Raw genomic sequence first — 15,681 nt, forward strand, 5'->3', positions numbered from 1 at the left:
ATCTGGTTTGTGAGTGGGGATGGAAGAGAAGTGCTTGTCTATCAATTTTATATTTTTTCAAACCTTTGTAGTGTTGAACGAACACATCTTCCTGACTTTTTTCCACCCTCACTGAGCTAGGAAATGTTTCTTAAGGAGAGAGAGGCAGATTCTCGTAATGAGGAAATTATTTATTTCTTCCAAAGAATTGTCTAGTTGTCTTTCAAATCATTAATAATTCAGCATATTATTAAAACTCCTATTCATATTACCTGAAGACCTCTGACTACAGAACAGACACAAGTATAGCCCTCTCTTCCCCACTGGAGTTACTCACATCCCTCAGCACTTTGTCAGAGAAGGACAGGGAGGCTGTGTCCCTGCTCATTAAGCTAGGTTGGTAGGCAACATGATCTGAAACCAACTGACATCTCTGCATTTGCTTCAGTGGCACTGAGCTCAGAAGCGAACAGCATTTCTCCCATTTTGCCTTTTTTTCCACCCCCCCCCTTTTTTTTTTTTTTTTTTTTTTCCTTCTTCCCCCTCCTGTGGAGGCCAGACAAATAGCATCCAAAGCTATTCACTGATGCGAATTCCAGATTGTCAGTGGAGTTGTGCCTGATGCCTTTACCTTACGTCGGCTGTTGTTTCTTCTAGGAACTTTCAGCTTCTCTGCTACAACATTCTTGCTGGCATGCAGCTATTTAATGCCTATCCCATTTGCAGCTATGTTTCTTTCCAGGTGGCATCACTATATTCCTAACAGCTGAAAGCATTAACGATGTCAGAGAGGATTCAGTTACTCAGTTCTGTGTGGAGAAAATGCTTTGAATTGCAGTTACTGCATTAAGCTCTTGAAGATGTACACGGAGAGGCTCCTGTATTGATCTGATGCACAGCCAGCAACACCTGATAATGCCCAGCCCAGGGAGGGCTGCGTGCTGCCAGGGGTACGGTGCCCGGTGCTCAGCCCCAAGTGCTTCCAGCAGAGAACAGGAGAGGCAGAGCACGCCCAGCACAGCTTTTGTTGGTCCGAAGCTGTTTTACACCTGGGCCTCCTCTGAGCCATCGCTGTGTGCATTAGCATTTGGAACAAATGGAATCTCAGCACAAGCCTGCTGTGCAAGTGCAGTACAAATGCAGATTTTACTAGGACGTATTCTCTGCAAGCAAGTTAGAATTTGTAGCGGTGACATGAGTCACCTCCGTAGATACCATGGATACAGGGTTTCACCTGGTAACTCCGTTAGGTACACTCCGTACACTCAGCTTGACACAACACTTTGTGCTGGCACCTGTAGGACCCGGTGTTGCCTGTTCTGCTTCTTCAGACTCTTCTTCCCTTGTCCTGGCCAGAACCAAAGCCAAAGGACACTTGAGATGTCTCCATGGCCACAAAGCCTCCATGTAACAGCAGCAAAAATCCCACTGGTGCAAGCTTCTAGGCAAGCTTTTTAGAATATTTCTGTATTTTGCTCAGACATCCAACACCATTATTTTTTTCTTGGTCATTATCTGACTGACTTGCCAACTGTTGTATTATGTGAGTTCTTCCTTGGAAAAGCTGTCCCTTCTGTAAGCAGTGCCATATTGTCTCATTATTTGAAATTTACTTGAGCAGCAGGCTTTAGACCTGGGCATCCATGGGCTCTCACTGCTATCTGCATCCTGTGCCCTGGTCATAGGTTTAAGAAATGGGGTCATCCTTGGTCTGCTTATAATCCATTACACTGGGGTTTCAACCTTAGAGACTAGGAAACAAAACTGTCTGTAAGTGAGAAAGACTTTTGGAAACCAGAATGGAAGCAAAGCCCAGATTTTTCATATCAGGTGACAAGGCCAGAGCATCGAATTACAGTCAAGGAAGAATGGATCTTGACCTGCAGGAATTAGGCTGCCACTGAGGAATGCAGATTATAATTTTGAAAGGACACTAGATCCAGAAAGCTTGTGTGGGAACTGGCACAAGTGCATTTAGGAGGTACTAGGCACTTATGGAGGGGGATGCAGAGCAGTAACACCTGCTATGGCTTTCCCTAGAGCTAACAGGGCCCCTCAAGAAGGAGATCCTAACGGGGTGGGTAGAAGCATGCCACAGCTCTGAAAGGTGCAGGAAGATCTCGAGAGTAATGTGTAGCCCAGGTGAATACTTACAGGAGTTAGCTATGTAATTTCATTTATAAATAAGGTAACGAGCTCTGTTGTGACACTGACAGATTGCAAGCTGGACACATCAGCTGGGTACATGTTTCTAGCAACGAGCTCTGCAGCAGTACATTATATTTGCCTGCACCTCACACAAGCACCCTCTTGTTGCTCTCTCAAGCCCTGTTAATGCGTGGTTCAGAGGCTGGGAGGTGGCAGCTGCTTAGCACCTGAGCTGGTATTGATCTTGGATGCTACAGGTTGCTGCACTTTTCTAGCATAGACAAATTGTCTGATAACTGCTCCTTGCAGGAAACCTGATCCAAGAGCTCTGCCAGGGCAAGAGGGTTCAATCCTGCCGGGCATGGAACACTTCTCCAGGGCTGAGCCATCCTCAGCCCATCAGAGGGAGGTGGAAGCACTCCCTAGGCTGCGTGTCAGATGGCTTGAACAGGAAATCTGTGCAGGATGCTGCCCGTAAGAAAGCACTGATTGCTTGGGGTTACTGGTAGGTAAGCACAGTTTACTTGTGAGTTGCACCAAGGTCCCTTGGAAGCCAGTCAAAAGCAAGATTATGGTAAGATTAGTAGCTCATAAGTAATCTCTGCTGAAACAGTTCACTCTCACTGGGCTGTTGAAGTTTCTCTGGTACCGCACCTCACTGCCACGCAGACTGGTTTTTAAAATCAAAGACATCTGTGAAAACACTGTGTTTCTGCCATACATGTCAGAAAAGGATCGGTCTTTTCTGAAAAGGTAATGCTGGCTTTATTGTAAATGTGAACTTTCCTGTCCTCTAAAGTTGCTTGTAAATTTTAATAGGAAGTAAAGTACGCATGAGTTTCTGGGCTAGGATTTTGTAGCTCTAACACACGTTGCAGTTACAAATGCAAAACTTTGCACTTTTGGTTCATTCAGAGAGCACATATTTCAGCACTCAGAGACAGCTTTATGACTGGGAATCAGCACAGACAGCACCAATGAGAATCTACAAATCAACTGCTGAAAAAAAAGATAATTTTAAGCTTTCCATTTTTATGCTAGGTAACAGGAGGTGTGATTTTTTTCCCAATATTTGGAGGAGTTCCTCTCAAAATTACAAAACGCTGTCTGATTTCTCTCGTCTCCAGGCGGCGGGTGCTGCAGGGCAGGAGCTGTTGTGCCCTGGCAGGAGAACGTGGCACCGAACTCCACGTGTCCCCCAACAGCCCAGCCCTGTTGGCCCCGCACACCCAGAGCTGGGGCCTCCCCAAGGTCTCTTCACTTTCATTCAGGCGTGGGGTTTCTTTCTGCTCCAATAGCTGCCATTCCCTGCTGCACACAGAGATGTCAGCCAGGTTTCCTACAGCAGGATTTTGCTCTGCATGAAAGTTTTCCATGTTTCCCTGTCCCTTGGCTTTTTGGTCCCTGTCTTACAGCTGCTCATGTGGCTGCATAAAGATCAGAACAGCCTGGTGCCAAGTGAACCCGCAGTGGTGTGCTCACATGGTTGTTCAAGAGGCAAGCTTTTGCCTGAACGCTGGGATCATACCAAACTAATCAGGTTTAGTAACTTCATATGCCTTGCTGTTTGCACAGTGAGGGCAACATTTGCTTGCCTCACACTGCAGAGGAACTGGGGTGTCCTCACGAGTCCTGGCCTTGCTGTGAATGCAGCAGAGGCTGCCCTGGAGACCCTGAGCCACTGCCGGGGTGGCCCCAGGGGCAGCCTGCCAGCAGCCATCATCTTCTCTGCACCCTGAATCACATACAAACATCCGGACAGGGAGCCTACTTGTGACCTGGATTCAAGAGGCTTCACTGTTAATCCCCCCTCCCTCCCAAAATTGCATGAACTGGGGCTATCATGGCTGAGGTTCTTATCCAGAATCCGCATGTAGATTAAAAAAAAAAAATCTTGACAGAGAAACTTGCAAGAAAATCTGTTAGGGAGCAGTCACTAGTGGTAATTACCATGCTTTCATCTGTAGCTGTCATTGCACTGTAAAAAGTGGCTGTTATTCTCATTTTAGAGAAGAAACAGATGTTCTAGGGAATTCTGAATAGATTAATACAGAAGTTGCATGCCTAAAAGGTCTTCTAGAAAATCCCATCATTATCACATGGCTGATTTTGTTCAGTGCACCCAGGAGTTCTGTAGATTTGCTGCTCGTGCTTTGCTTTGCTTCTCTTCTCTTCTCTTCTAATTTGCCTTAAAGCAATAGTTTTAGTTTGGAGTTTTCATTTTACTCTCATTCTGGGGGAGAGGAAAAGCTGAAATGATACCAGCTATCAGCACTTTCTTTTCAAGGCAAACTTTCAGGTAGGGATTTGTTTGAAAGTTCTTGAGGTTTAATTTGGTTTTGTGATCAAGAGACACAGAAGTCGCATTTGTGCAATCCAATTAGGCTCCAGCCCTGGCAGGGACATGGCATAATGCACGTACATCCAGCTGACTTGCTGTCCTTCCCTGCTCTCAAAACCTTCGGCCTCCATGGCAGAGCCGAGCTTCTTATCACAGGTACTTGGGATTACTGCACACTCAATTTTCCTGTTCAGGAGGTGCCAGAGATGCAGTTTTTCCCTTGGAAACATGGTAGGTGACAGGGAAAATTGAGACCTGCAGATAGATGTTGCATTGGTATCAGTACCGTGAGTAACTACTAAAGGCAGTCAGTACTGAAAGTGTCCAGGAGGCTGGGCAGTGTTCTCGGTGTTAATAAGGAATTAGAAGCATTTCTGTGGTATCTCTGCTCACCTCTACTCATTTAATGGTCCCACCCAGAATCAGAACCTGTCACTACCTATGCTTTTTTTTGGAATGAGAACTCTCCACTACGATAAACTGAAAGGTGTTAGAGCAAGGAGGAGCGTACCTGGTAATGTTCCTCTCCAGGAACCAGACCTCACGTGCTGTGGGTTCAAGGATGAGATGCCCTTACGGCGGGGCTGCATCCCACAGTCTGCACTCCCAGCTGCACCCAGTGCCCCGACTTGCCATTCCAATTTGGCTGTAGCAGCCACAATTTCTCCTTACTTGGAGAGCAGCAATTTCTCCCAGCCACAGCAGAAACCACACAGCTAATTACCCTGCTGTGCTGCTCACCTCTGTGCAAAGTATTGTCCCTCGCCTGGGGGAGTCCTCTTGTAGAACCCTCCTGTGCTGTGGCAAAACTTCATTCCTGCAGGCTAAGCAGTTTTCTTTTAAGAGGGAAACTATATTTTCTGAACATGCTGAAGTTAGAGGCCTTTTCCCTTACTTCCCTGACACTGTATTCACTTGTAAGTAGGTTAATTTGTGTATAGGTGACAGTCAGGACAAGCAATGATAACAAACCTTGACTGAAATAAACGCCAGAGCTTTGTAGCAAAATCTCTGAGCACAGCAGTGAAACAGGCTTTTCGGTTATCTTCAGCCAGCCACGGGACTTCCCACTTGGTGTGCATTTACTGCTGATTTTTGTTTTTTATATCATTTACTGCAGGGACCTAAATGGTTATTGGAACAAGGTAGCCCATATTACTATGCTACTTTTGTACTGCTTCAGCATATAAAATCAAAACTAGTTAAGCGCAAACATATTTTTGAGAACTTAGCTTGAAGTGACTACACATGAACAAGATGAGATTAATTGCATCTACACATTTGCCTTTAACAAGATGATTCCTTTTAGCTGCATCTTCCAAATAGCCAACAACACGACAGTCATTCTTTAACACAGCAGGTGTCCTATTTCCTGTTTCTCCGCATCTTTATCATTTACAACACTCCTGTAGTTAATGTGAAGGAACAGTATGTTCCAAGAGTGACAGGCAGCTTTCTTAATGGGCTCGTCAGCTCCTCTTCATGCCATGACATCAATTATGTACACTTGTCTTTGACTTGGAATTTGTAACCCCCACGGTGACTAATTACAGTACCTAACGTTAGGGTCCCTGGTGACACACACTAGAGATTAATAAATGCAGTTCAGCCTACTGCTCGGGGACCAAAAACTTCACTGTCCCTGGAGAGCTCAGGGCTCTGGGTTTTCTGAGGCTATTGGGGTTGGAAAGGAACGGTGACACATTACCAGACTCTTTGGAATAAAAATGAAAGCATTAGAAGGAACCACAGTGCTTTGCCTTTCCAGAGATCCTTTCTCTTTCTCATATCAGTGCTATTATTGTTGTATTTTTATTTTAGGCCACAAACATAATTTTATTTCTTTTTCCATTTTAATCATGTTTTAATGAGTTCTCTTCTGATACAAGAACAAGGAATGTTCTTAATGATAATAATAATTGGGCCACAGGGAAATATTGACTGCTTAATAGCTAAAGAGTGGAGTACTTTAAAAGAGATTAAGGCATTTCTGATCGGTTTGTGACTTCTGGAGGTCAGGGTGAAATCATGACTTACCCAAACTGTGGCAAAACTGATGATTTTTTATGGTTTACGTTTACCCAAGAGGTCTAGCTATCAAACTGACATTCCCCATAATGGTATCAGCTACCAATTTTGCATTAGTTCACCTCATCTGTTATTGACGCAATGTAAAAGGGACATGTCTCTTGAAAAGAGGTCTCTTAAATCAGAGACATCATATTAATTGCAGCTTACCTGCCCAAAGGTGTTTCTTGTCTCAGCTGTGATGCTCCTGGAACAGGCTGGCTGGAGGCTCTGTGGGTCTGCAGCAGTTACAGAGACCACCAGCTCCTGCAGTACTCTGACCCTGCAAACTCTGGGCAGGAAAATGAACAAAAGCTTGGATACTGGTAGAAGAAAACACTCCTTACAACTCTGATTCAAACCTTTCCTTTCAAAGACAACAGTATTTCCTGTTCTGTACAGCTGCATTTTCCAGGTAACGACAGGCCCATTCCATATTTTTTCAACCATATGACTTAATACGGAGTAATACACACCTTGCATCTTTCTGGGAAGAGAGTTCAACACTTCTACCTCATAGTAAAATAATTTATCTCAAAAGAATGTTGCAAGAGTATCAAACTATTAGATCTGTGGGAAAATCAGCTACTGCCTGGAATAAGCAACAAATAATCAAGCCACCAAAAATGTGAAAAGGATCTGGATAGCACAGCCTGCGAGACAGCTAGGATTTTTAGTATTACATGAAAACAATCCCCAGGGAAAGGCAAAGCTGGTTACAGAGGACAAAGGGCAGGCTTTCTTCATTAGTATTTGATTTTTGGTGCACTATCATTGCAGGCAGTAAGGGGAAAGATTTACTAAGGTATTTAGGTACCTAAACATGACTAACAGCATTTATAGCAGCATCTAAGTAGGTTAGGTGCCTAATTCCTATTAACTCCATCAACATCTTTAAGCTGCTGACATCTTTGCAAAGCTGGCCCCAGAGCTGGAGCAGCCAGGTGCCTCTGTTTAGACTAATGGGGCTGTGCTTGCTCACGGCTGCTGCAGCCCCAGCAGATGTCTCTTGGAGCAGAGTGCTGCAGACACCAAACGAGGACCGGGAGCACAGAAGGCTGCTGAGCTGACTTGAAGGTTTGCTACGGACTTAAGCTAGAACTCTGCAAAAGTCACTTTGACTAGTATTTGCAAAAAGGGCATGGAAGTTCAGTGTTACGTTTGGAACTAGCAGTAAGGTTGCTGGGTAGCTCTCGGGGAGTTTCTTGAGCAGAGCATTAAGAACCCCATCAGTTCCCAGAAAAGCCACTTCCACAGGCTATGCCACAACAGAACGTGCAGGTACAGGAAAGCCTTTCCATCCAGTCAGTCCTTCACCACCTCGCCTATTCCCACAACCACAAATGTTTTTCTTAAAAGGATTTCCCATGCCTTCAGGTTATGCCTGCAGACACCCTAGCCCTTAGTCATGGGAGGTGCCAATGAGGCCACGCTACAGGGAGTGTCCACGAAGCAAATACGTGCTGAAATAAACAAGCTAATTGCAAGGATCAGTAGCAGATAGGAAGTTTTATTAGGGAAACAGGAATTGCCCCTGTTATATTGTTTCTCATTTTAGTGTAATTTCTTATTCCTTCATTTACAATGGAGGCCAAAGATGCTGATGGATTTCCAGATCTGGTACTACTGGCTTCTGTTCCTTAAACTACAACCAGGTAGAGTGTAAGTAAACTATGTGGGGCTCCACAGAGACCTGCACAGAAATTGTAGCAAGCTAGATCTGCTTTTCCAGCTTCCTTTAAAAATTGTTCTTAAAAATATGAGAAAATTTATGTTAAAGCAGAAAAAGTGGGATTTGTCCTCTCTGTCCTTTACTGACTCGTGGTTCTGTCCCATTACATGCCTACAACAGTTCCAGAAAATACACAAGAGCAGATTCAATAGCTTGCATAGCCTGAATAGTAGGTGATGAAGTGACTGGTACTGCTTAGCCACATAGGAAGCAAGTACTTTCTATCGCTGAAATCTTTACTTTGAAATACACAAGAGATTTCCACCAGCAGAAATATTTTTAAATACAAAGAGGAAAGGTAATCTGCATCATTTATAGTTTTAAAGTGTATGGTATTAAGCAGGGGGCTTTCTAGACAAAGTCTGAGTAGGATCACCCTTTGAGAGAAACTATTTGAGAACTGAAACTGAAATTCTCTGTGCAGTCTAGCACCACAGCAAACCCACGTGAATCCCGAAGGCTCCAAATAAAATCAGTGTCAGAATAGATTTAGTGCTGTAAGGTTGTGTCCAAATAAACATAGGTGATGGCCCTTACCTTGTATCAAATGTCTGTGCACAAACAGCAACTGCTTTTGTTTTTCTGATTGATCATAAAAAAATCTATAGAGGCTACATGTATTTGCTTACATAATATCTGTATCTTTTCTGTAGACTTTACTGTAGAAAACTACAGTGCAGCCATTACACTAACCTGCTTGTAAAACACCAGTGGCTTAGGACAGGTTAGGCAGTGTGGCTGTGCAACAGCCAGCACACATGCCTGAAAATGTATGCAATGCCCATGGAATAGCCAGCTCATGTATGTATGTGTGCGTGTATTTATCCGGTTTGTCTGTTGAAAGGATCATCGAATTTAGTGAGACACTGAGTAGTGTTCCAAGGAAATTATTTAGCATCTATGAGTTTGAGTATCTAATATGTCTATGTAGGCATTTGTGTTAAGTTACTTGCTTTGATGACAGTGAATGTGCCAGTTTAAGTTTACTGGAGTATTTGCAGTATTTGAAGGGCAGTGTGGTGCAAGTATTCAGGTAAAGATTAATACCAGCGTGTACAAGAACAGTATTTTTCAGTGTCATCTTTACATGAAAAATAAATGGAGGTACAGGAATTATTTATGGCCCAATTGCCACTCCCTTCTAAAGCTGTAATTTCATTATTTTAGATGTTACAAAGTACACTTCTGTTTTTTTTTTTCCACATATTTTTTTTATTCTGCAATAAAAATGAAAAGTTATTGTTTACAGTGTTGCATATTTTGACAACCGCTCTTTACAAACTCTTTTTAAATTATCCTAGAACCATTTTCTCAATATACGCGGTTCCCCTTAATAAAAATAATTTCACAAAATATTTCACAGAAAGGAAGAGACAAGGGGAGATAGAGAGAAATAACCTAGGAAACAAGTATGCCAGCGTACAAAAATAGATGAGAACATTCGGAGATTCTAGGTATGAAAATGTAGCCTCAAAAGCAGAGAATCTGATCTAGCGGATTATCTGAAGAGATAATGCTTACTGGAGAAAAAGCTAGATAGATGCAGAGATCTGTTTCTAATGTCTTTAATTTCTAGGCAAATTTATAAGAGAGAGGGAGAAATAGTCTCCAGGTTTCTGAAATGTTCTCATCTGGGGGTGGAGGCAGTAAGCAGAGCCGGCAGAATGCCAACATTTTGTCTTGATTTCTCCCCCTCTCGTGCACAGCAGGCTGTGCATTGCATGCTCGGAGCAAGAGATCATTACCAGCTCCTCGGGAAGGGCAAGCAGTATGCGCATAGCTGTCCTCCTCCAGCTGATCTAGCAGAAGGACAGCTTTAAATTGCTGCTAGGTCTCTATAAAGCCTCTGCTGATGAAGCCTGCCTGATCCACAGTCTCTGTCCCTAAATAGCTTTGCCTATTTGAAACACCCAGCTAGCTGTCAGAAAGCCACTAACACAATAAATCGACTGCGAGGGTCAAGTGGAGATTCAAAATTCTCTGAAACAGAAATGGAAAACTGGAGTCTATATGTGATCTGGAACTGCATACTATCATGGAATTATGAACCAAAAGTGCCTGTCATTAATCAGTCAAATTACTACTAAGGCTACAGTAAATATTGCAAGGAATTCAGTACCTTACGTGCAGTTTGTGGGTCATGCCCTATGCCATTTTCAGAAAAGGGATTTAAATAAAGGTGCAGCTAGAGTGCCTGGCCCTGAAACTGAAGCACACGCTTTTTGCCTTCAGACTGTTCTTGGGGAACACAAAGGAGGCTATGAAGCACGTAGGAACCATTGGAGCGAAATACAAATGAAGCATTCAAGTGTTATTGCTATGAGAAATTTTCTCAGAAATATATGTTACTGTGGGTCTGCTGAGCAAGCTCTTCCTCCTAATCCACACCACCTGTGTAGATTCATGGATAATTTGGTTCTGACCTAGTTAAAAGTACAAAACATTTTTTCCTATTTGCTTATTCAAAATATCCTGACATCTTCCAGCAAAGCCTGCAGAAAACTCTTTTGTGAGCTGCACTTTGTTCTCCTGCAGGAAGAACATTTGGTGATGTGCTCTGCAGCTCACAGGCCATATGCAGTAGATTGCTGCACTGCTATTCAAAGAGACTTGACTTGGGTTAAAGCTGTACATCATTTTTGATTCAAAAAGATCAACAGCAACAGTGTGCCTGACTGGGCATGGTCTGGTCTTTATATCCATTCCCCTGACTAGATGAATTTTTAACTCTAATGACAAACCTGCTGGATATAGACCTCTAAAAAATGTGGCTGTACAGCTTCATTTCTTTGTATCAGGCAGTAAGAGTGAGGTGAAGATGGGTACGTCAGCCTTTTCAGGGATGTTCTGAAGTCCTGAAGCATGCACCTTAGGAAAATGCAGATTGTAGCCTGTGCCTTTCTCACACTGTTAAAATACTGTTTTCCTTCTTGGCCTGAAGATCAGAGAGAGGGTTTTCCTTTGGGATATTCATCAGTGCCTCTGCAAAGTTTCAGATCCTTCTTTCATTCATTAGTCAACACCTACCATATAATATATATAATACACACACACACAAAGAGCCTCCAGAAAAAAAACAGCACAGAATCATATATTTGACAAAGCTGGCATCATATGTTGAGCTGTGAATAATGAGATTTAAAATATCTTGTGCTTTTGAAGTACAGTGAAACTTGTTCATTAGATTGCAGTAGCACTCCCTGTCATTTTCTTTATCCTCTTTAAATCACCACCAATGTTTACAAAATGATTTTGTTCTACTTAAAGATCAACTTTGAGGAGGTGACTGATTTCTGCTGATCCTGGAGGTGGTTTCACAGGTTTCATTGTACTTGAAACTTCACAGCTTCCACTGAAGTATTTGATGCATGTATGTATCGGTTTAGCAGAGTACAAAAGTAGAATAATTTTCTTTCTGGCCTCGTATTGTTGACAGAGCATGGTGTCCTCTACCAAACGGTTTATTTTTACTTGACAACTTATCAAAGATTCATTTTCCTAAAGTCCAACCAACGATCTTAAAAATAAGTATTTGTTTTAAAATACTTAAATGTTTAAAAATAATTGTTTTAAAAGTCATCAGGACTCCAATACTTGTAATAAATTGTCAAATTTCTATCAGCAAAACTCCTTCAAAAACTTCTATAAAAACCAGATTTTTCAGTAGTTGCACAAAAGGCATCTATCTACATTACACTCACTAGTACTGGTTAAAAAAAGAAAAAGCTCATTTTGCGCCTTTCAGCAAAGCATCAGCTGGAATTTACCAGGTGAAGTACATCCAATGGCCCAATCTAACTCTAATGCTGGTCAAAACTGTGAAAATTTGATCTCAGGTCAATGGAGTTATGCCAATACAGAAGTCATGAAAAGACTGCATCAGCTCCCAGTGTAAGCCTGATCCCTGCACACTGAACTGGGGCTGGTTAAGGACTGCACAGAGACTTCTGCAGCTTCTGAGGCACCCAAGAACAAACCCACCTAAACAAACAGCAGTGCTCCCTCTGACTTCAAGGGGAGAAGTGTCATGGGGTACTATTACATCAGACTAGAAGGTAATTAGATTAAAAAGTGTGCATCCTCTCACTAATGTACTGAAATTAGACAAACTACTTTTTATCAGCAGAACGTCCTCAGGTCTTGGACACAGGAGACTCTCTTATTCTATCGTCGTCATCCTCAGAGCAACGCAAGCTTAGTGCACTGGTTACAGGATGGATCCATGATGTTGTCTGGGTCACATGGCTAGAAAAGAACCAAGAAATGCTATTAGGAACCCAGAAGAGGTTTACCAACCTCAGAAACAAGACATACTAGATGGAATCTGCAATTTTCTGGCCTCGTTTTGATCATTACCACACTTTCAAATACAGAATTCTTTTTGTCTTGCTAACTGTGAGATTTTAGAAACAAAATGAGGAGCCTTGTGGGTGCTAAAACGTGGACTGAAGGTCTCAATTCCAAATAAATATGAGAGAATGCTTCTGTAAGAGACTCCTGATACAGCCTAGTGACATTTCCTGTTATCTAATAGAACTGCAGGCAATTAACCCAGCAACAACGTACAGCCCAGACTATCAGTCTTAGAAAACTCTGAGAAGCTAGCAGGGTATTAACATTGCCATCAGACCAGGTAGACACTAAGGCACAGCCGACAAGAGGAAGTTGACCAAATGCTCATCATTAAGGTATTTATCTTCTTGCAGAAAAAAAAATATTAAAAAAAATATATATATTGATGAATAAACCTTAAAAAGGATGCACTTTAGACAACCTGTAGAACAATTTCTGGGGATGCTCCCACAGCCTTTACACATGTAAGTAATAAAAGGGAGTGTTATTTTTTAAAGGCTTAAACCCTATACTTGAAATGCAGCCTAAGCTGCTTTACAGTTCTTGTTAAGCTTCTACATGAATGGAAAGAACCTGCTCAAGGCTCAGTAAGGACAGACAAATGGAATGGGCTTACTGTTTGAGGGTGAGAACACTGTACACCTTATGATTGGTAGTATCCATGCTAGCCATACTGTGTGTGGGCAAGACACAGCCTCTTCTCCCTTCTGGAATAATATGTTCTTGGTAAAGGAAATAGCTTCTTTTCACTTAAAAAAATCTTGCTAATAAATTCACCGTTTTTATAGTCAAGTCAGTGCAAAGATGAATTTTGTAATACAAGTTCATTACAAAAAGTAGCTGAAAAATATGGCACATAAAATATACACCATAAAAGACAAACAGTTGCTCTCAGTATGTCTCACAGCTTCTAACATATCGTGTACCTAAAGCCCATGCCTATACTCATCTTTCAGGTACATCAGCTTAATTAAATATGAAGTGCCATGATGGAACTACTCTAGATTTACCTTTTCAATTGAAAATACTTCCCCTTTCTGTCTTCAAGAATGCTCTCTCAAATATCTGACTGGAAATCAATCCATTAAAGTAGGAATTTCCAAGACAATGTTCCACTACACTGACTTAATGGTATGGGGGTCGCTTTTCCAGTAACATGACTGGGTTATTTTACCTTGCATTCACACCTTGCATTTGAATTCACTGAGCTTAGACTAAGTTGAATGTGATGAGCGTGACAATAATGTTCCCCAAGAGGAAAATATGATGCTAGCATAAATCACACCTCGAGCTGCATTAACTAGCTAACCTATCTCTGAACTGGTAATCCACGAATGTAGCCAGTAATTCAACTGAGGCAGTGTCTTAGTAAGGACCAAGCAAGAATAAAAAAAACACAAAAACCAACCCTCAGTTCTCATCCTCAAAAAAAAAAAAACTAACAAGAAGCTTTTCATCCAGTTTCAAAATCCGAGGCCAAATTTTGCTCTAATGTCAATTAACTGTAAAAGCTTCTGATAGTTCTTCAGTTCTTTTAAACTAGCACTAGATTTATCCCATGAATGCTTCTTGTAGGACAGTTTGTTTTAAACCCTTTGTTAAAATCCTTACTAGGAAAAGAACTCTTATAAATAAACATTAAGTCCAGATAACATGTCTCCCATTGTAGAAAGACACACACAATATGCACAGATTATTTAGGTAAAGAATAAATATATAAACCCCTGGCTATTTATTTTTAGCTCCCCACAAGTGCTGTGGCTAAAGAGCTTTGACATAATCAGTCCAAGGAGATAATCCCAGATTTACTGGTTTGCAGAACATTCCTGTATTAGAAATACATCCTCTCTGATTTGTGTGTTAGGGCCATCAGTATGAGCTAGAAGGAATTCAAACCTACCTCTAGGCTTTGCCTAATTGAAGAAACTGTTCTGAATATTAAAAGATATAGAAAGCCAGCACTACACATTCTAAATGTAAAATGTGTTCCGTTTGCAAATGTTCTTGTTCAAAAGATTCATTTCAAATTTTCAGAGCAATTAACAATATCTAAAGACTTGCAGGTTTTCAAACAAGTCATTGCCATCAGAGGGAAACCAAAGTTATTGTTAGAAACCAAAAACATTTGATCTTGAAGTATGTCAGTAGCTTAGTTTATCTTCTTAACATTACCAAATTACAGGAAAAAATTTAGAGCTTGGAAAAACAAAACATGAGATTTTTTTTTTTTTTTTTTCTGGCAAAGAAATGGTAGTGAATTATTTAAAATCCCAATATAATTACCCTCCTTATGGCTCTTACTTCTTTGCAAGGAAGATGATTTCTTTTAAAATGAGAACTTAAGACAGTCCTTCAAGAAAAGCATAATTCAAAGAAAATTCTAAGACAAAATTGTGTAAAACGTCTGTGTCTTTGTTAGGTTTTGAACATAATCAAAATGCTCAAAACTTTGCGTTCACCTTAAAGCAAATTCTCCAATTAGGGCTAAACTCTGGATCCTAACAGGGGACTGTGAAGAGTCTTGCAGACTACACAGCTGCTGTAAGTCACTGTGCAGGATGCTAAGCCACAATGCAGTCATGCAGTATTCTTTGGAGCTTTGTTTTTCTTTTGACATGGGACCACAGCCATTAACACCTGGCTGAATTTTTCCACCAGGATTACTTAAAAGGAGCAATCTGGTGCAAGACCCATTTGTCTTTTGAGGAACAGATACTGGGAGGCTCTGCAAGGAATAACTAGTTCTTAGCTATAACTAAAGAATTATAATTTTGTAAATAAAGGATTAGAATAAAATAAAACAACCAAGTAAAGTTTGTGCAAGTAAAATCAATCAAAGGGCATTTGGGAAAGACATTTTCCAAACTTGGAACCTACAGGTAATTTGGGAAGGGTTTTTGTATTGTATTTATGAAAAATCATATGATTTGAAATTAAACATTTTTCCCCCCCTCTCCCTCTTTTGTTAAAATTGGTTTAAAGCTGGACCCTCTTTCAATGCATGGAACATACACAGCATATAACAGTAGTCCCAGGGAGATGCTAGGCCCTGGAAGGTGGC

The 15,681-nt window shown here is 41.4% G+C and overlaps 1 protein-coding gene across 3 annotated transcripts in view; it reads right to left on the reverse strand.

The window, feature by feature from the left end:
- Window positions 1-9,483: 9,483 nt before the first annotated feature.
- Window positions 9,484-15,681, reverse strand: part of STXBP4 (syntaxin binding protein 4) — a 72,880-nt gene continuing 66,682 nt past the window's right edge. For all 3 annotated transcript variants that reach the window (XM_032199869.1, XM_032199870.1, XM_032199868.1), the window contains one exon: window positions 9,484-12,512. In XM_032199869.1, the coding sequence (XP_032055760.1) occupies window positions 12,401-12,512 (112 nt within the window). In that variant the 3' untranslated portion in view covers window positions 9,484-12,400. The remainder of the gene's footprint in view (window positions 12,513-15,681) is intronic.

The sequence above is a fragment of the Aythya fuligula genome, chromosome 18, assembly GCF_009819795.1.
Source record: "Aythya fuligula isolate bAytFul2 chromosome 18, bAytFul2.pri, whole genome shotgun sequence".
Taxonomy (NCBI): Eukaryota; Metazoa; Chordata; class Aves; order Anseriformes; family Anatidae; genus Aythya; species Aythya fuligula.